This window comes from Myodes glareolus, chromosome 10 (assembly GCF_982192425.1).
Source record: "Myodes glareolus chromosome 10, mMyoGla1.1, whole genome shotgun sequence".
Classification (NCBI taxonomy): Eukaryota; Metazoa; Chordata; class Mammalia; order Rodentia; family Cricetidae; genus Myodes; species Myodes glareolus.
This window is the reverse complement of record NC_142035.1, coordinates 18,411,573-18,431,045: the sequence shown is the minus strand read 5'-3', so window position 1 is coordinate 18,431,045 and position 19,473 is coordinate 18,411,573. Positions and strand designations below refer to the sequence as shown.

The window sequence follows — 19,473 nt, the reverse complement described above, 5'->3', positions numbered from 1 at the left end:
CAGAACTGAGCTACCTTGAGAGAGTTAGGGGTTCTGACACAGTAGGTCACACTCAGAGAGTGGGATACATCTCTGGCTCTGGGTCCTAGGAGGGTGGCTGGCAGTGCAACCAGAAGGACCAAGAGATGGAGGAAGCAAAGATCAAATGGCATGCATGCTCTATATGCAGCTTGTATTGTTGCAAGGCTCTCTGATAGTTCTCAGAAGCTGGAAGTCATGGGAGGTAAAGAAGAGCGACCTGCTCTGGCTTAGAGTTTGCTCAGTGTCCTTGATAGCGTTTCTATTGCTATGATGAGACACTATGACCAAAGCAGCTGGGGGAGGAAAGGTTTTTTTCTGCTTACACTTCCATAGTACTGCTCATCAATGAAGGAAGTCAGGGTAGGAACTCAAGCAGGGCAGGAATCTCGAGGCAGGAGCTGATGCAGAGGCCATACAGAGGTGCTTGCTTACCTGCTTGCTCCCCATGGCTTGCTCAGCATGCTTTCTTTTTTTTTTCTTCTTTTTCTTTTTTTTTTTTTTCTTCCCCAAGACAGGGTTTCTCAGTGTAGCTTTGGAGCCTGTCCTGGAGCTCACTCTGCAGACCAGGCTGGCCTCAAACTCACAGAGATCCACCTGCCTCTGCCTCTGCCTCTCGAGTGCTTGGATTAAAGGTGTATACCACTACTGCCTGGCTCAGCCTGCTTTCTTATCGAACCCAGGACCACCAGCCCAGAGTTGCCCCCCTACCCACCCACAAGGGACTGGGCCTAATTCTCACAAGTATCACTAATTAATAAAATGACCCACAGGCTTGCCTACAGCTGCATTTTATGAAGGCATTTTCTCAGTTGAGGACCCCTGCTCTCCCTATGGCTCTAGCTTGTGACAAGTTGACAGAAAACTAACCAGCACACTCAAGATCCTACTGCTGAGTACAGGGTTAAGGCACTGTTCCACCGTTCTGGGTGGAGCACGAGAGGGCTTGGGTTGGAGTAATAATGGTAGGAATTAGTTGGATTTTAACTATATTGTTTAAAATTATATTAAAAAGAACTTTCTAATCTGATTTTTGGATGCAGAGAGAAGAGTCAGAGATTGAGATTTTGACTTGAGCAATTGGATAGTGAAATTGCCATTGGCTGAGACAGGAAGACAGTGGGAGGAACACATTGTTGGAGCTTGGGGTTCAGTGTGGGTGTAAGTTCTATGATGTGTAGTAGATGTCCAGGTAGAGATAAGGCATCACCAAGCAGGTAGGATGAGTCCAGATGAGGGGCTGGGAGTAGTAACACAGATGTGTGTACAGGTGGAGTGGAAAGTCTTGGGGTAGAGACAGTCACTCAAGGGACTCACATAGCAAGAAACATGGAGAGGCCCAGTGGCTGACTCCAGACTAGTACCACATGAGAAGCTAAGGAGCGGGAGTACGTTTACCCTCCTGATTGGTAACATTGTAGGAATAGCAGCTTCAGCCCAGTCAGGGCATAAAGGGAGTAAGTGCTGGTGAGTCTTGTAAGAGTGCCATGATGGAGGCAGCAACAGTTAGAGAAGCGGAGGGGAAGACAAAAGGAACAGCTGGTTTGTATGCAGATAGGAAAAGGTAAGAACCAAGTGTAGCCACAGGGCAATTGGTAATGAAAAAATCCCCAGACTATCTTGATACAAAATATACAGCTTTAATAAACAGAAGTAAGACTTACAACAGCTTACACCAGAATCCGCAGGAGCCAGGCGGAAAAAGAGAGCTAGCGGAGCTCGCTTGCTAGGTTTATAGGCAGGCTTTTGCCTGAGGGTGGCACGCCCCAAAAACAGAATATGATTGGCTGAACTCCCCTATCAACCAAGGCTTTTGTCTCATTGGTGGAAAATGGGACCTCTTGACAGCACCTACTTGGCTGACTTAGGTTCAAATGCCCCATGCAGAACAAACACTGACTCTAGAGCTGGGTCATGACCCCTTTGGGGGTCAAAGGGTCTTTTCACAGGGGTTGCCTAAGACCATCTTTATATTCGAGATTTACATTACAATTCATAACAGTAGCAAAATTATAGTTATGAAGTAGCAATGAAAATAATTTTTATGGTTGGGGGTCACCACAGCCTGAAGAAATGTGTTAAAGGCATTAGGAAGGTTGAGAGCCACTGCTCTAGAACATTCAACCCTATTGGTGCAGCTCTAAGCCTAAGGGAATTTTGGTCCTTCCTGCCTAGCCCTTAGGCCAAAGGAGGAAGTATGCCCCCAGTACACACTCCCCGGAGAGCATCCCTTTCCATCTTGTTCATCCTATTGACAGGTCCTTGTCCTAGCTCCCATGCCTAGAAAGTAGCTCTCTCTGACATTTTTTTCTGGAGCCAGCTCACTGTTCAGCCTCAGGAGTATGCCCAGGCAGCAGCAGTTACCTGTGGCTAAGCATGTCCATACTTTCCTCCCTGCTGTTTATTCTGGGGTGTAGGTGAGCCTAGGGGCTGTGGATCCCAGGATAACCCAGTAGGTGGTAAACATCGTGAGCGGGCACTGCCCTGCTCTTTACAGGCAGGCAAGATCAGAACTGTGGGCAGCTGCTGGAGATGGCTTATCCATCCCCTCTTGCCTGACTTACTTTCCTGAGCTTGATCACTTCTAGAATATTGAGCTTTTCTTTATTCACATGCAGAAATTGAGACCCAGAGAAAGGAAGACTTCCATCTGTCACACCATGAACTTTGACCCAGTGTTGCCCTTAGGACTGCAGGTTCCCAGAGTATAGCTGTTTACTTGTCCAGCCTCAGGTGTGCTCAGCCTACAGGTCAAAAGGATACTCTTTTTTTCCCTCAGTATATCAGCCAAGGACTTGAAGAACATGCTGTCACAGGTCAACTACCGGGTCCCCAACATGCGCTTCCTACGAGAACGGCTGACGGTAATGGACACTTGGGGCTATCTACTGGTGGGGCAGGGAAAGCCAGCAGCTCCTCATAAGGGGCCTGACTGGCAGTTCTGCTCTGTACCATGTAGGACCTAGAACAGCGCAGCGGGGACATCACCTACGGGCAGTTTGCTCAGCTGTACCGCAGCCTCATGTACAGCGCCCAGAAGACGGTGCATGAGCCTCTTGCCCTCCCCTGCCCTTGCCCCAGTTCCTCCCTCTACCTCCTAATCCTGCTGCCCTGCCTAGGGGCTTTTGTGCCATGCCATTACTCCAGCATCCCCCTTCCCCTGGACATCTGCTTCCCTAGCCTTTTCTAAGAGCCCCTTTCTTGCATGGTCTGCCAGAGCTCTCTCCCTGACCAGATTCTGTTTCCTGCAGATGGACCTCCCTTTCTTGGAAACCAGCAATTTGAGGTTTGGTTTGGAACTGCCGGTTGGGGTTCTTCTCTGGGTGGTTCCAGATCCAGTGGGAAGCATTTGGGGTGGGGGTGAGGCATGGTAAACCCTCGGGTGTCTCCATTAGCTGGGAGTTGCAAGGGGCCCCTTGTGGACTGATATGTCAGCCAGTTGCCAGGCACTTCCGTTCTTTCTCTGCAGGACTGGAGAGCGACCGGAGCTCTGCCGGGTGTCCCTTTCTGAGTTCCAGCAGTTCCTCCTTGAGTACCAGGGGGTATGACTGGGCCAGGGGGTGAGGCTGAAGGGTGGGTTCATCATTGGAGGCTTCTTCCATGACTCCTTCTACCCAGCAGGAGCTGTGGGCTGTCGACCGGCTCCAGGTGCAGGAATTCATGCTCAGCTTCCTTCGAGACCCCTTGCGAGAGATTGAGGAGCCATACTTCTTCTTGGATGAGGTGAGTTTCACATTTCCCACCATTCTGTTAGAGAAACAGGTGGAGTGACCAGAACCCTCCTGTGCCCTAGAAGCTGTTGCTGCAACCCTACTGCCCGTTTTGCCAGCACAGCTGAGAATGAATGCACTTTTGTGCATCCACTTCCATCCCAAGTATGGCAGCCAGGACATACTCTCTTTTTCCTCCACATCCATTCCTGTAGTTTGTCACCTTTCTGTTCTCCAAAGAGAACAGTGTGTGGAACTCCCAGCTGGACGCTGTGTGCTCAGACACCATGAACAACCCTCTCTCTCACTACTGGATCTCTTCCTCACATAACACGTGAGTATACCTCTCTCTGTTCATCCAGCCTCTTCCAGGGAGGAAGGCACACCTCATACATGTCTCTTCTTTCTTAACCAGATACCTGACTGGGGACCAGTTCTCTAGTGAATCCTCCCTAGAAGCCTATGCTCGCTGCCTGAGGATGGGCTGTCGCTGCATTGAGTGTGCGTTGGGGCTAGGGGTTGGAGAGGGAAAGTAGAAGGCCTGCCTGTTTGACCATGATGGTGTTCCCTAGTGGACTGCTGGGACGGCCCAGATGGAATGCCAGTCATTTACCATGGGCATACTCTCACCACCAAGATCAAGTTCTCAGATGTCCTGAACACCATCAAGGAGCATGCTTTCGTAGCCTCAGAGTAAGTAGGTGTGGAGGACATGAGCAACCTCTAGAAGGCCCTCTCACTCCTGGGACCCCTCACATGGCTTGCCCCCACTCCTGTCTCTACTATTCTTGCTCAGTTTTCTACGATCTTGCGTCTGTTCCCTGCATCTCTGGCTAGCATTCAAGTTCATTTCATCCTCAAAAACATTTCTATACCTGGTCTCAGGTCAGCTCCCTTCCTTTCATTGCCCAAAAAAGAATGTGTTCCCTATGAGCTGTTCTTAGTTGCTAACAACCACCAAGCCTGCAGTCCCCAATCTCTCAAAGCACAGAAAGGCTCCTCACGCCACATCTGGAGGCTGCTTCTCATCTTCCCTGATCTACCTGGTGTGGAATGTCTTTTGACAGGGCAGCCTCATAATTAGACGTAGTGCTCCCTTCTGCAGCACTTGCCACTGGTTCCCACTGCCTCCTTGCTGCTTCCTGATGTGCCCTCCACGTGGTTGCCCCTTTTCCGAGGGATCCTGTGGCTAAAAAGCTCCAGGCCCTTGGCTCCTATCATCCATCCTGTGAGGAACTATTTGGACTGAGGTCTGGCCTGGCATGACTGTAGCATCAGCGTCACTGTACATACCCTTTGTCCTTCAGATACCCGGTCATCCTGTCCATCGAGGACCACTGCAGCATTGCCCAGCAGAGAAACATGGCTCAGCACTTCAAAAAGGTGCTTGGCGACATTCTCCTTACCAAACCTGTGGACATTGCTGCTGATGGACTTCCTTCACCCAACCAGCTCAAAAGAAAGATCCTTATTAAGGTGTGGCAAAATTGGTAGGTGAAGCCCTGAAGTAAGAGATGGGACTAGGTATGGAATGGTTTTCTATGACCTGGTCTGCCTCCACAGCACAAGAAGCTGGCTGAGGGCAGTGCCTATGAGGAGGTGCCTACTTCTGTGATGTACTCTGAGAATGACATCAGTAACTCCATCAAGAATGGTATCCTCTACTTGGAGGACCCCGTGAATCATGTGAGGTCTAGCTGAGCCTGGACATGGTGGGGACAGGTGTTGTACTCTGGCTCACAGGTCTTTTTTGATCTGTCCCAGGAATGGTATCCCCACTACTTTGTTCTGACTAGCAGCAAGATCTACTACTCTGAGGAGACCAGCAATGACCAGGGCAATGAAGATGAAGAGGAGCCTAAGGAGGTAGAATTGTTCAGGGGTGTGGGTTCAGTCTGATGAGAACTGGGTAGTCACTGGGTATCTCTGCTCTTGTCCTTCTGTCTAGGCCAGCAGCAGCACAGAGCTACACTCCAGTGAGAAGTGGTTCCACGGGAAGCTTGGGGCTGGGCGCGATGGGCGGCACATTGCCGAGCGCCTGCTCACTGAGTACTGCATCGAGACTGGGGCTCCTGACGGTTCCTTCTTAGTACGAGAAAGTGAGACCTTCGTGGGGGACTACACGCTGTCTTTCTGGTAACCCACATCTAGCACTGTTCCTGTGTTTAGTCCATGCGTGTAATAGACAGAGCACCATAGATAACTAGTTAACATTTCAGCCTTGGGTCCAGGTTTTTGTTGGAACATAATTCTTTTCCTGCGCAGGCATTGTGTACTTAAACGTGTGTTTTTGATCTCTATGTCCTATAGGGCTGCCCATTATCCAAGGTTCTTTGGCCTCTGTTTTTGAAACTTAATGTCTTGCCTAGTTATGTAATATTTGGAGCTCTGACTTGTTTTTCATGCCTTTCTCACCCTGTCTTTCCTCAGGCGGAATGGGAAAGTCCAGCACTGCCGTATCCACTCCCGGCAGGATGCTGGGACTCCTAAGTTCTTCTTGACAGATAACCTTGTCTTCGACTCTCTCTATGACCTCATTACACACTATCAGCAAGTACCACTGCGCTGCAATGAGTTTGAGATGCGCCTTTCAGAGCCTGTCCCACAGACGAATGCCCATGAGAGCAAAGAGTAAGGAAAGAGACAGGGAGGTGAGTGGGGACTGGGTCATTCTAGTCAGGGCCTGACTCTGCTGGTTTTCAGGTGGTACCACGCTAGCCTGACCAGAGCTCAGGCTGAACATATGCTGATGCGCGTGCCCCGTGATGGGGCCTTCCTGGTGCGGAAACGCAATGAACCCAACTCATATGCCATCTCTTTCCGGTGAGGTCTGCTGGATGGGTGTGGGTTCTTGCTGGGGTCTAGCTGTCTGCCACACTAACTGTCCTGTCATTGTGAAGGGCTGAGGGAAAGATCAAGCATTGCCGAGTACAGCAGGAAGGCCAGACTGTGATGCTGGGGAACTCCGAGTTTGACAGCCTGGTTGACCTCATCAGTTACTATGAGAAGCACCCCCTGTACCGCAAAATGAAGCTGCGCTACCCCATCAATGAGGAAGCACTGGAGAAGATTGGGACAGCTGTGAGAAGGCTGCACGGGGGCGGGGGCATAACAGTATAGTTAGAGGACATCTATGATTTAACAGTCTCTTCATGTGCTAAAAATGAGTCCTGGGTATTTGGGAGTTCACATGGAGGCTCTGGGAGAAACTGGGAGCCATGATGTATAGCTAGAGTGAGTGGAACCCGAGCTGTGCCTGGGCGTCAGACAAGATTCTCTTGAGCGAAGAGGTCGGTACCAAGGTCTGGGAGCTTACATGGGGAGAGGTGTGCTGGGCAGAGGGCAGGCTAGGTACAATTGTATAGATGCCTCAGACCTGCAGGAGACTCTGGAGGGAAGACCCAGGTTTTCCAAGGAAGAGGGTTTGCTGGACCTCTTCCTGACCTTGGGCTCAACCATTGAACAACTCACTGAGGATGTGCTGGTGGCAGCTCAGCAGCAGGCAACTCAGGAGTAGTTGGCATTTGAGTCTTCAGGGGCCAAGGTGATGGATCTCAGGTATAGAGTACAGAAAGGAGGGTGAGGCCAAGTCCCTAAAGCCACCCTTATTCCCTTTGAGTCAGGGGGTTCCAGTAGGCCAAGTGCCAATAAACTGGGGTAGAAATCAGGCAAGTGGGAGCTAGCAGCTGCTTTTATCTCAGTTCTAGGGCATTAACAGATCATAATATGTCCTGTTTCCAGGAACCTGATTATGGGGCACTGTATGAGGGCCGCAACCCTGGCTTCTATGTGGAAGCAAACCCTATGCCAACTTTCAAGGTAAATATCTGACACAGGAAGCCAGGAGGAAGGAAGGGTCCCCTTCTGCTTGGGGCTTATATTTCTGTATTCTGGGCCTTGTGTGGTTTGGAGAATTTAAGTAGTGGTTGTGGTTTTCTGAGACTAAGAGGTTGTATGAGATGTGTGGCTGACAAATGACCATAGCTCTTCCAAGGTTGAACCACTCTCTAGTCCCTGGGTTCTGGCCTTTCGTCACTGTTCCCGCAGAATGACCTCTGTCTTTCATGGTAGTAGAACGGGCTAGATGGCACACTGGCCAGTCTTTCCCTTCATCATGAAGATCTGTTAGACTGGATCTTCTTGGTTTGTCCCTTATTCTCTCTCTTCAACAGCCAAAGTGCCATCAGAGATGAGTGAGGGTCCTGACTATGTAGGGAGGTACACAGGACTGCACTTATTCTCCTATTCCCCACCCCCTTGACTCCTAGGAGCAGGCCCAGGGCAGAACTCCAAAGGCTTCACCTCGGTGGCCAGGAGGTTACCTGGAGAAAGCCCTCTGTCTTCCTATCCCGCTTGCCCTGGAACTCCCCCTCAGGCTGCATTGAGAACTGGGTCTAGGAATACTTGCTCACAGTGATAGATCCCTCCCACTAGCATAAGCCCGGGCACGTGTGTGTGTACATTGCTGCACTGGGGTAAGTGATGGAGAGTGCCCATCTGCTTTACTCCGCACAATCCTATTGTCTCACCTCTGCAGTGTGCAGTGAAAGCCCTCTTTGATTACAAGGCCCAGAGAGAGGATGAGCTGACATTTACCAAGAGTGCCATCATACAGAATGTGGAAAAGCAAGATGGTGGCTGGTAAGCCAGGCCCTCCAGGCTGGAGATCCTGTGGCATGGTGGGATGGAAGTCCAGGGCCTTTGTGGAGCTGACACTGAGAGTACTGTGACAGAATGCTTTGAGAGTATCCGTCTCGTGTTCAGTAGTATTGTCTGACCTATCTGTGGGAGTTTGGGGTGGTTGCTAGAGTCCGTGCCCTATGGCTCCCACAGGTGGCGAGGGGACTATGGTGGGAAGAAGCAGCTGTGGTTCCCCTCAAACTATGTGGAAGAGATGATCAACCCAGCAATTCTGGAGCCAGAGAGGGAGGTATGTCTGGAACGACAATGTCACAGCTTTTCCTGTCCCCAGGAACTCTTTCGTGTGTCCTGTCACATGTGAGCCAGTCACACATCCTATGTGGCCACAATCCTAGTCTCCCTTGTACCTATGTCACACTGGCTGGTCATGAGCATATCCAAAAGACAGTCGTACCCACACAAAAATTCCCTCACTTGTGCATGCAGTAGCCATGCTGACTAGCCTGTGGCTTTGCTTTTTACAGCACCTGGATGAGAACAGCCCACTGGGGGACTTGCTGAGAGGGGTCTTAGATGTGCCAGCCTGTCAGATTGGTGAGTTCCCATTTCTATCTCTTGATTCCTCTGGTGTTGGGGTATCTTTGCAGTTCCCCCTGCTCCTGAGGAGGAAGCCAATGGCTGAGTCCCCAGAGACTATTATATTCTGGAAACTCCAGGCTCCCTTGTCATCCCCAGCTTTTGCTCTGCATGCTTACCCTGTGCCAGATACAGTAGAATCAGAAGTTGGCAGGGCTCCTGAGTACAAGCTGACATCAGTCCTAATGGTTTAGGCCATAGGGTTGTGACAGAGGCTTGAAGACGGGGTAGAGCAGGGGTTAAAAGGCCTGGCCCCAAGCAAGAGCTATGAGTCACAGCTGCATTGGAGCCTTGGTTCCACCACAGCTACTGTGACAGTCCGACTACAGTCACCTCTGTAAATTGTATCTCTATACCAGTTGTGCCTGCTTACAAAGTGTGGCCAGGAAGAAACGGAATGAATTCCTTTGAGCCAGTGTCTTAAGGCAGTGTCTCAACTGTGGGTCATGACCCCTTCGGGGGGGTGCTTATCAGACATTCACATTTCAGTTCATAACAGTAGCAAAAGTAGTTTTGAAGTAACAATGCCAATATTTTTATGGTTGGGGTCACCAGAGCATGAGGAACTGTAGTAGAGGGTGGCAGCATTAGGAAGATTGAGAACCACTGCCCTACAATGTGGGGGACAAAGAGAACATTCCTAGCCCTGTATTATTTACCCTCAACAGCCATTCGTCCTGAAGGCAAGAACAACCGGCTCTTCGTCTTCTCCATCAGCATGCCATCGGTGGCTCACTGGTCCCTAGATGTTGCAGCTGACTCACAGGAGGAGCTGCAAGACTGGGTGAAAAAGATCCGGGAAGTGGCCCAGACTGCAGATGCCAGGGTGAGAACTGCCACAGCTTGGAAGGTGGTGTTGGGGCCTGGGAGGGCAGCATTTGGGCCTGTCAAGGAGTGAAGGCCTCAACTCCTCTACCAGCTCCTCTGGAAGAGACAGCATACTGCTGGTTGCTGTTGTGGCCTGGCCTTAGATAAGGGACCCAGAAGAATAGACTCAAGACAGAAGTGTGATGTACATAGGAAGAGTTGAACAGGAGATACTCTGGATCACCTGAATGAGTCTTCATAAGCTCCTGGGCTGGCAGCAGGAATAAAATCAGGCTAGAAGAGATGAAGTGGTGAAGATAGGAAGAGAACTGAGGTAAACGTCTGTGACAGAGAACGTGCCTGGAACAGCAGGCAGAGAAATTCCAGTTCTCCATGGTTGTGGCCTGTGCTGTACTGAGGGCTGCATAGGTGCAGTAACAATCTGTAGTTATCCATTGGCTTTAGCAGCAGCAGATATTCCTAGTGACACTATTGAGGTCTGCTAGTGGCGTGACTAGGTTGGCAGTGGGTGGCAGGAAGTCTGGAGTGGCTAGCCATGAAAAGCTGGGAGTTGGAGTTTGTGGACAGTGAGTAGTCTACATTTACTTGGAAAGACCAGCTTTCTAGAGGAAGCCTGGCTTCTGCCATTGAGCCTGGTGAAGCACCTGCAGATGTACAGGACCTTCTGCTTTGAGGCTGCTCCTCTAGTGCATTTGGTGAGCAGATCTGTGCCTGATTTAGAGAATAGATACCTTGAGCCAAGCAGGGAAGGGCTGAGATGCAGAGGATTTTATCAGTGTTTCCTGGAGGGCAAGGCATTGAAAGAACCACTAGTTGAAGGGCTAGATCCTGGGTCTAGACTAGACAGAGAAGGTAGAGTATAAATAGAGGAGCCACTGATTGAGGAAGGTGGACACAGCAGAGTCAGGGGTCTCAGCAGGCTGCCGCTGAGCTAGGTCTGGGAGGAGGAAGATGGTGTTGCTGTGGAGGAACTGAGGTGGTAAAGATCATCTTAGGCACAGACATTGCCAAGTGGGCTTAAGGCCTAAGTGCTTCAGGGAATCAGAAAGCAGCGTTTTTGCTGAAGGATGAGACTGGGTAAAGAATGATCAGAAAGCATTACTGGGAAGGCCTTGCCCACCTTGAGCTTCCTGTGAGGTCATCTGGAACATAAGATATGGTGAGGCTTCTATCCCAAGAGGGTTGGGGAACAAGTGTGTCCTTGGGGACAAAGGAAAAGAACAATTTTGAGCTGAAACTGGGAACCAGTAGTTTTGTTTACTCTCTGATGATATTTGAAAGGTACAAGAGGAGGGGAGGGCCGCCCCAGAACACCTGAAGTATGGATGTACACAGGCTGGCATGAGCTTTCTTCTCACGGGCAGAGCTCTAGCCTGGGCCTTATATGTCTTACCAGCTCACTGAGGGGAAGATGATGGAAAGGAGGAAGAAGATTGCCCTGGAGCTTTCTGAGCTTGTGGTCTACTGCCGGCCTGTTCCCTTTGATGAAGAGAGTAAGGCGGGGTCAGATGTGGTGTGCGTGTGTACAGAGGGCTAGTGGTATGCGAGTGGTGTCTAATACCCTCTCATAGACAAACTGCCCAAGGAGTCTGCTCTGTACACGTTCTCACTGTTTGGCTTAGAGATTGGCACAGAACGTGCTTGTTACCGGGACATGTCCTCCTTTCCGGAAACCAAGGCTGAGAAGTATGTGAACAAGGCTAAAGGCAAGAAGTTCCTTCAGTACAATCGGCTGCAACTCTCTCGAATCTACCCCAAGGGACAGAGGCTGGATTCTTCCAATTACGATCCTTTGCCCATGTGGATCTGTGGCAGCCAGCTTGTAGCACTCAATTTTCAGACTCCAGGTGAGAGGGGCCTCAGTGGGTGCGGAGAGACACTTAGGGCAGGTTCACTGGAACACACTTATCCCACTCTTCCAGACAAGCCTATGCAGATGAACCAGGCCCTCTTCATGGCCGGTGGGCATTGTGGCTATGTGCTGCAGCCAAGCACCATGAGAGACGAAGCCTTTGACCCCTTTGACAAGAGCAGCCTACGAGGCCTGGAACCCTGTGTCATCTGCATTGAGGTAGGCGTATTAATCTGGTTACTTCAGGGAAGGGAAAGGTTTATGAGGGATATTGATACCAAACTTGCTAAGAAGTTGGGGACCAAATGGTTCCATCTAAGTGGGGAAGGGCACCAGAGCCAGAGGTAAGCAGCATTTTCTGCCTTGAGTTGGGGAAAGGAACTATTGGACTATTCTTTAAATATATATAATGTATACAATATTCTGTCTGGCATGTATGCCTGCAGGCTAGAAGAGGGCACCAGACCTCATTACAGATGGTTGTGAAGCCACCATGTGGTTGCTGGGAATTGAACTCAGGACCTTTGGAAGAGCAGGCAATGCTCTTAACTGCTAAGCCATCTCTCCAGCCCCTGGACTATTCTTGAGCTTGAAGCAGAACTATCTTAAATGGAAAGGTCCTCTGTGAGGGTTGGGATCCCAGAAGTCGTCGGGCTGACCATGGCCAGTTTTTGCACAAGAGTCAGGCTGTCCATTTAAGGCTAACTATGAAAAGTCACTACCTGGCTGGAAGAATCCGGTCAGAGTAGCAAAAATCAGGCTTGCGGGGGCATGTGATGAGCTAGGCTCCTGTCTGCAGGAGCAAGCAAAACCTGGTTTTTCCAGAGCACGACCAGCTGCCTATCTGCCATTCCCGGTCCCTAGAATAGAGCTCCCAAGTGCATGTCTGATAAAAAGTTATAACAAGGGTCAAGCCAACCCTTGTTGTGGAAATCAGCCGGGGTGGCCTGAACAGTGGAAAGAATAAGGACAGCGTGTGGCCTGGTTGACCCACCTAGGAGTACAGAGCCATAGACATCGATGGCCATGACTGCTACTTTCCAGCCTTTTTCTCCTATGGGAGTTTAGAAGTCCCACATCAGAACAGATGTGGATTTAACATGAAATGGACTGCAAAATGCATACAACACTTGGCTTAAAGTTCAAATTTTTATACCCAACAGCTTGCTCTGGATTGAAACAGTGAAAGGCCTAATGGGTAGCACTGTCAGGGCCCAGTAGGGGGCATACTGCCTCCATGGCACATTTGCTCCCCAGGCTTCTGCTGTGAGGATGTTGGGAGCAGGAAGGCTGTCATTACCCCATCTTTACTGCCTGCCTTACAGGTGCTGGGGGCCAGGCATCTGCCGAAGAATGGCCGAGGTATTGTATGTCCTTTTGTGGAAATTGAGGTGGCTGGAGCAGAATACGACAGCATCAAGCAAAAGACAGAGTTTGTAGGTCAGTCAGCGTTCCTCCATTACCAGTCATTCTCCTGGGGGTGACAAAGACCTCTCTCTACCAGTCAGCCAACCTCTTGATGTGGCCTGAGCTTTTGCCCTTGCTTCCACAGTGGACAATGGACTGAACCCCGTGTGGCCGGCTAAGCCCTTCCACTTCCAGATCAGTAACCCTGAGTTTGCCTTTCTACGCTTTGTGGTGTATGAGGAAGACATGTTTAGTGACCAGAACTTCTTGGCTCAGGCTACTTTCCCAGTAAAAGGCCTGAAGACAGGTAAGGGATCTTCCTTGACATGCTGTTCTTTGGTCTTACTGTCAGGGTGGAACTGATCCACTTGCCTGACACGTGCTGGGCTGAGAGCCAGGTGTTTCTCCTAGGATACAGAGCAGTGCCTTTGAAGAACAACTACAGTGAAGACCTGGAGTTGGCCTCCCTGCTCATCAAGATCGAAGTTTTCCCTGCTAAGGTAACGACAGCACAGTGAGCAGAGAAACCCACCCCACCCCCAGGTGTAGAAGAGACCTCAACTTCTGTGCACTTCCCCCTTGCTGAGCAGGAGAATGGTGACCTCAGTCCCTTCAGTGGTACATCACTACGGGAACGGGTCTCAGATGCCTCCAGCCAGCTGTTCCATGTTCGGGCCCGGGAAGGCTCCTTTGAAGCCCGATACCAGCAGCCATTTGAGGACTTCCGCATCTCCCAGGAGCATCTCGCAGACCATTTTGACAGTCGGGAACGAAGGTGAGGGTGGTGAAGGGGAAGTTGACCAGTGTGGGAACTTGGAGGAAGGGTGTTAGAGCCAGAAAGAACAGCACTATGTGTTAGGTCAATCCTTTGGCAGCTTTCTCCTGTGTGGAAAAGTGATAACTGTGTTTCTTTGGGTTGTCCTATCTGGCTACAAGGTCAGTAAGAATGCTTCACTTCTGTTCAGGGCCCCAAGAAGGACTCGGGTCAATGGAGACAACCGCCTCTAGTCGTGCCCCCACCTTGTTGGAGAGCAGCAGGTGCTGCCCATCTTGTGGAATGCCATGAACTAGGTTCTCTGGGAGCGGCCCACTGTAAAGCCTTCCTGGTCTCGCAGCCTGGAGCCTGGATTCCAGCGGTGAAGGCTAGACAAAACCAAGCCATTAATGAGATGTATTGTTTTGGGCCTCAAAGCCCAGCTCTGGGTGAAGGCAAAAAACTGTACTGTGTCTAGCATTAAGCACACATATCTGGCCCTGAATATGGAGGTGGGTCCTTCCATCTTGGGCCAGGATCAGGGCTGAAGCCCCTTGGAGAGAGAAGTTGCCACAGTTGGTGGCATAGGAGGCTTCAAGGAGCTGTTGACATTCCTGAGAGTGGAGGAGGAAGAAGAGCCTTGCTGGGCTAGGGAAACAAAGTTTACATTGTCCTGTAGCTTTAAACCCACAGCTGGTCAGGGTGAAAGAGTAGATGCCCTGCAGTTTGGCCCTGGATGGAGCCAGGACAGAAGAATGCAGGGCCTAAGGAGAAGGCTCTGCCCTGCCTGAGGAGGAAGACACAGCACAAGGGCACATTGCCCATGGCTGGGGATGCCACCCAGCCTGAAAGATACAGGGGATCATGATAAAAATAGCAGTATTATTTTTTCCTCTTCTTGGTGGTATTGTAACTAAGTTATTCAGTCCTGCCCCTCACCCTGGAAGGGGAGCCCCAGCATAGAGCCTTTGGAAACAGTTGTTCTATGGGGTGCAGGAAGAGAGAAGAGCAACGCCTACCCTGGTGAGCTTTTTTGTTTTATGGCAAGGAAGACTCAGTATGCTTTCCCTTAGTAATGAAATGGAGAATAGGTAGGTGGAATAAGGCAGTAGGTACCAAATGAAGCCACTGCTAGGCACAGCTTCTGTGTCACTGGTAAAAAGATGCAGAGGAGATGGGAAGGCTGGGAAGGCAGCCTTACCTCTGAAAACAGAGGCTGGGGTCCAGGCCCGTGGGCATAAAGGTGCCTCAGCATAGCCAGCATTCAGCACACACAAACCCACTGCCCACATTTGGGCTCAGGGTTGGCCATTTGCTAGTTCTGCTGCCCTCTTAAGATCTGACTGCCAAATAAATCATCCTCATGTCCTTTTTAACTTGTTTGTTTCTTGGGGGCTCAGGAAAGCATGGTGATTGACTGAGAATAGAAGCAAGTGGTATGGCATTCTTGGAGACTTCTGAAACACGAAGCTCTTCCATGAGTCTCTGAAATGTGAGGTCACCTCTGCCATTTCATCTTCTAGTGGTACAGCTGAAGTTCACCCCACCTAGGAGCAAGTTCAATCTCTAGTGCACAGAACCCTGTTTTTAAAAAGTAATGTTTGGATATGTGCTGCCAGTTGCTACTCTACTTGCCTCTCGACCTGCCAGCCTCTGTACTTACAACGTGCTGCTCAAAAGGCCTGACTATTCCCAGGGCTCTCCTACAGCACTTTCCTGGAGCGGGACAAAAACTACGGCCCAGTGAGCAGTGTGCACCCTGTGCTGAACTAGCTCCTTGGGTCACACAGCACTAAGCACCTGAGTGCTGGCTGGTCTTTAGTGGTCATCTAAAGCAGTAGTCTGAACCTGTGGGTTGTGACCCCTTTGGGTTTACATATCATACATTATGTAACAGTAACAAAATTAGTTAAGAAATAGCAAAGGAATTATTTTATGGTTGGGGATCCCACAGGAGGTACTGTAAAGTTTTCCTATACTAGCATAGAAGGGAAGAATCCTCCCCTACAAAAATAGTGAGTGGGATGTATCAGGAGCTTTGAGTTCACACTTGAGTCTGTGGCCCAGGAGAACGTAGGAGCCGTGTCTGTTGGTCCTCAGTGTTGATGTGCTTGCTGCTAAGCACTTTCTCAATAGATACCTCTATTTCATGAACAAGTCTTCCGGGAGAGGCTCAGCTCTGCCTTCCTTGAGCAGCTTCATAGACTGTGGTTCTCTCGTTTTGGCACCTTACCACATTTCCTTTCCAGCTGTGTTTTGATCCTTTCCTCAGTGGAACAGACTTAGGATCAGTTTCATCTCTTAAGTTCTTCAGGTGATCCTGACTACTGTTGACCAACACAGAACACCCAGCAAAGGGGAAAAATGTTAGAGAGAAATGACCTGGGCCTTAATGTCTTGGCACCTGATGCATGTTGTATGTCCCTACATGTGACAGCTTGTGTGACACTGCCTTCATCCAGTGGGTTGTGACCTGTAGAGTCTCAGCTATGTGGTGCTTAATCACACCCTCGGGTGCATCTGAGAAATACTGACACTGGGGCCTTGTATGGATATTCACAGACTCCTTGGGGCATGAAAATGAGTGCTCAGGGTAAAAACCACCGGCTTTGGCAGAAGAAACCAAAAGAGTGGGGTTGGAAATGAAGTCAGTGGTACTAGGAACACAAGCCAGGAGAAGTGTCCTTGTTTTTGGCTAGCAGGCCAAGGACAAGTAAAGAGGGGTCACTAGTGAACACTTACCAAGAGAGCACTGACTACAACGTCAGGGGCATTCTTCGTCCTGCCACAGACTGAAAACACGGGTTAGAAGGCAGAAACAGTTTGCAGCCTTTACTAAGAAAATTCATTTACAGGTAGCTGTGCCCTTAGCAAGAAGAGCTGGGGCTCACTCCTGGTCAGACTCACCCTGAACTTCAGCTGAGGACTGAAACTGGACAATCCTCATTCACCTTGTCCATTATCAGATCTATTGAAAAGTGGGGAGTGAGTGTGAAGTTACTTTACAAAACTAACTTAGTGACCAAAACAAGCCCAGCCTGCCTTATATTTTAATGAAATGGATCTGGTCCTTAGAGGCTTCTCCAGAGGACGTATGCCAGCCTGTTCTTACTAGGAATCGTGTAGCTCCCAGGTAGCTGCCGTCACTATCTCCACCCAGTGTGTTCTGGATCTGTCCACCAGGACCTCAGGAGACAGCTCCATGGTTTTACACTACCTTAGTCAAGTTACCTGGTCCTTTACACCCAACACAAAGCAGCTCCTTGAGGACCCAACTGGCCTTGGAAGGAGCAGGCCCTGATGCTGTTTAACTGCTACCCCTTGTTCTTTACCAGGTGGGTTTCTTTTAGGAGCCCTTTTTCCTTATGTGATAGATAGGCCAGTGTGGTCATCCCAACACAAAATTTCAGTTGCTTTGAGTCTTGGAGGTGTGGGTTTGACCCTGGTCCTCTAGAAGGTTCCTAGGTCTTCCTACCTAGTGACATGCCTTCCTTAGCAAATGGCATGTTCTGCTGACAACTCTTCTCACCAGAAAAAGGAACACAAGAAAACTTGCCCATGTCCTGTGGCTCTAAGATCAGACTTGGCTGACTCAGCAGGGTTTTAAACTCCATAGTTGTTTCACAGGGGGCCGCCAGACAAGTGAATGGAATGTCTTCCCGGGCGCTGAGGAAAGCCCCAACATCAATCGATTTTAAAGTTGGATTTGCAAAAACAAATAAATCAATAGAAGGGTTTTGACCTTTTTATTAATTCCCCCCACCACACACACATACACAGTCAGCAGATAAGAAATGTCTGTACATTTTTATTTAGGAACAGTCAAAAGATTGGAAGTACCACTGAGGCCAATTTCAAACTACATAAGCAGTTTTGCCCCTCATCCCATCCCTTATCCAAATTTGCAGATACAAAATCTAAGAAATGTGCAATTTGCATCTTAGAAATAGCAGCATCCCCATGGGGGACCTTATGTGGAGGTCAGCCACACACCTCCCACCACACACAGCCCACACCAAAGGCCAAGGCCGTCTTTCTATTCAGATGTTTCTCAGGGTAAAGGATTCCCACATTCCAGCAAGGTGTGGCCCATGCCTGCCTGTAACTCAGTGCTTGGGAGGCAGAGGCAAGAAGAATGTCCAAGTCTAAGGCCAGTCTGGTCTACAAAGTGAGTTTCAGACCAGCCAGGGCCACACAGAAAATTCCCACTCCACAAAGGCCTATGTGACAGACAAGCTATTTCTCAATTTCCTCTCATAGCTGGTCACAGTAGCAGGTGACTCTTGATTAGCACCAGGGTGATCACTTCAGCTGTTCCTGGGAGACAGGAAGCAGACCAAAGGCAGACTGTTAAGTCATCCCCCAGTCACAGTTCTCAGCAGTATGGCCCCTGAGGACAAAGCCATCCACACTGAGATCAGAACATAAAGCAGGTGCTGGAGGACCAGGAACCAGGACATTGTCAGCAAGGAGTCTGCAGGTCCTTGGCAGCCTCCCCAACTTCCCCAAGGGCTGTGTTAGAACAACTCAAAGAACAATAGTCAGCAGGGGCCAGAGAAAGGTTGGCCAGTTTTCTCTGTTTAATAACATTATGACACAGTCTGACCTTCCTGGCAAAACTGAACAAAGCAGGCTACTCAGAAGCATGGGCAAGAGATCTCTGCCCTAGTGACCACTGCTGCCCTCGGCCCACCCAATTCCACAAGGAGCAACCCAACTCACGCTGGAACTCTGCTGGCTCTCACTGCGGCCAACCTCCTCACATGGAGCCCTGACCCTGAGCTAACAAAGCCACATGAACAAGACTAAGCTGTGTGGGCAGGAGCTAGGGACAAGATCTCTAAGCACAAACTGCGGGTTAACAGGGACCACTTTATAATAGATTTTCACTGGATGGAAATGTCTTTTCGGGGACTTGCTTGGGAAGGATCAAGCACTGGCAACCCTTTCTATATTCAGTGTCTGAGCAGGCTTTATCATAGACATTTTACCTTCAACTCCACTTGTATAGAGTAATTCTAAATCACCCACCTTCCATAGAAGGGAATACGTGTCAAAAGACATTGGCCAAGAAAAGCTATTAACACACAGGTGCCCATCTATGTGTGCAGTACACCGCTCTCTTGACAAAAGAGGCACTGATAGCAGGTAAATGTGCAGGTCCCTGTTGGGTGTCCTGACTTGCCATCCGCCCACCCTTATAAACAGCAGGAAGACATCATGCAGCCAACAGTCCCTGCCAAATAGCTAGCTGTTTTCTCCCTGTTCTGCCTGGTTCCTGCCAGAGTAAGAGCAAGGTCTAGCTCAAGGAGGGCAGAGACAACAGAGCAGTAACTATACTGAACCCATTCAGCCCTGCAATCCATATAAGAGACAGAACCAAAGGAAGCAGGTACTTATTTCAGTCCTTCGGCAACCGGGGTCTGCCTTAGTCTCATTTCTACCCTTGCTCCAGACTTCAGAGGGCTTGAGAAGAGGTGTTCCTACTAGACCTGAGCTAGAAAAACCTGTATTTTTCAAGTCTAGAGGTCTGGATCCATAGGATTGCTGGCTAGTGTTGACAAGCATTCACACCCCAAAGCAGGTTCTCAGTCCTAAGACCATAGACCCAGTGAGCTTCATGACCA

The 19,473-nt window shown here is 49.8% G+C and overlaps 1 protein-coding gene across 2 annotated transcripts in view; it reads left to right on the top strand.

Moving 5' to 3' along the window:
• The window catches only part of Plcg1 (phospholipase C gamma 1), a 32,014-nt gene extending 16,792 nt beyond the window's left edge, over positions 1-15,222 (top strand). Inside the window, exons 6-33 of one of the 2 annotated variants that reach the window (XM_085697091.2) lie at positions 2,798-2,882; positions 2,978-3,061; positions 3,270-3,304; positions 3,488-3,560; positions 3,640-3,741; positions 3,944-4,062; positions 4,144-4,229; positions 4,301-4,421; positions 5,036-5,204; positions 5,292-5,414; positions 5,493-5,594; positions 5,677-5,864; positions 6,159-6,359; positions 6,432-6,551; positions 6,629-6,809; positions 7,470-7,547; positions 8,266-8,369; positions 8,562-8,658; positions 8,894-8,963; positions 9,674-9,831; positions 11,230-11,326; positions 11,456-11,680; positions 11,756-11,904; positions 13,011-13,125; positions 13,238-13,399; positions 13,504-13,592; positions 13,683-13,867; positions 14,058-15,222. In XM_085697091.2, the coding sequence (XP_085553217.1) occupies positions 2,798-2,882; positions 2,978-3,061; positions 3,270-3,304; positions 3,488-3,560; positions 3,640-3,741; positions 3,944-4,062; positions 4,144-4,229; positions 4,301-4,421; positions 5,036-5,204; positions 5,292-5,414; positions 5,493-5,594; positions 5,677-5,864; positions 6,159-6,359; positions 6,432-6,551; positions 6,629-6,809; positions 7,470-7,547; positions 8,266-8,369; positions 8,562-8,658; positions 8,894-8,963; positions 9,674-9,831; positions 11,230-11,326; positions 11,456-11,680; positions 11,756-11,904; positions 13,011-13,125; positions 13,238-13,399; positions 13,504-13,592; positions 13,683-13,867; positions 14,058-14,100 (3,361 nt within the window). In that variant the 3' untranslated portion in view covers positions 14,101-15,222. Of the gene's footprint in view, positions 1-2,797; positions 2,883-2,977; positions 3,062-3,269; positions 3,305-3,487; positions 3,561-3,636; positions 3,742-3,943; positions 4,063-4,143; positions 4,230-4,300; positions 4,422-5,035; positions 5,205-5,291; positions 5,415-5,492; positions 5,595-5,676; positions 5,865-6,158; positions 6,360-6,431; positions 6,552-6,628; positions 6,810-7,469; positions 7,548-8,265; positions 8,370-8,561; positions 8,659-8,893; positions 8,964-9,673; positions 9,832-11,229; positions 11,327-11,455; positions 11,681-11,755; positions 11,905-13,010; positions 13,126-13,237; positions 13,400-13,503; positions 13,593-13,682; positions 13,868-14,057 lie in introns of both variants that reach the window. The other variant, XM_085697090.2, reaches the window with a different exon arrangement.
• Positions 15,223-19,473: the final 4,251 nt, after the last annotated feature.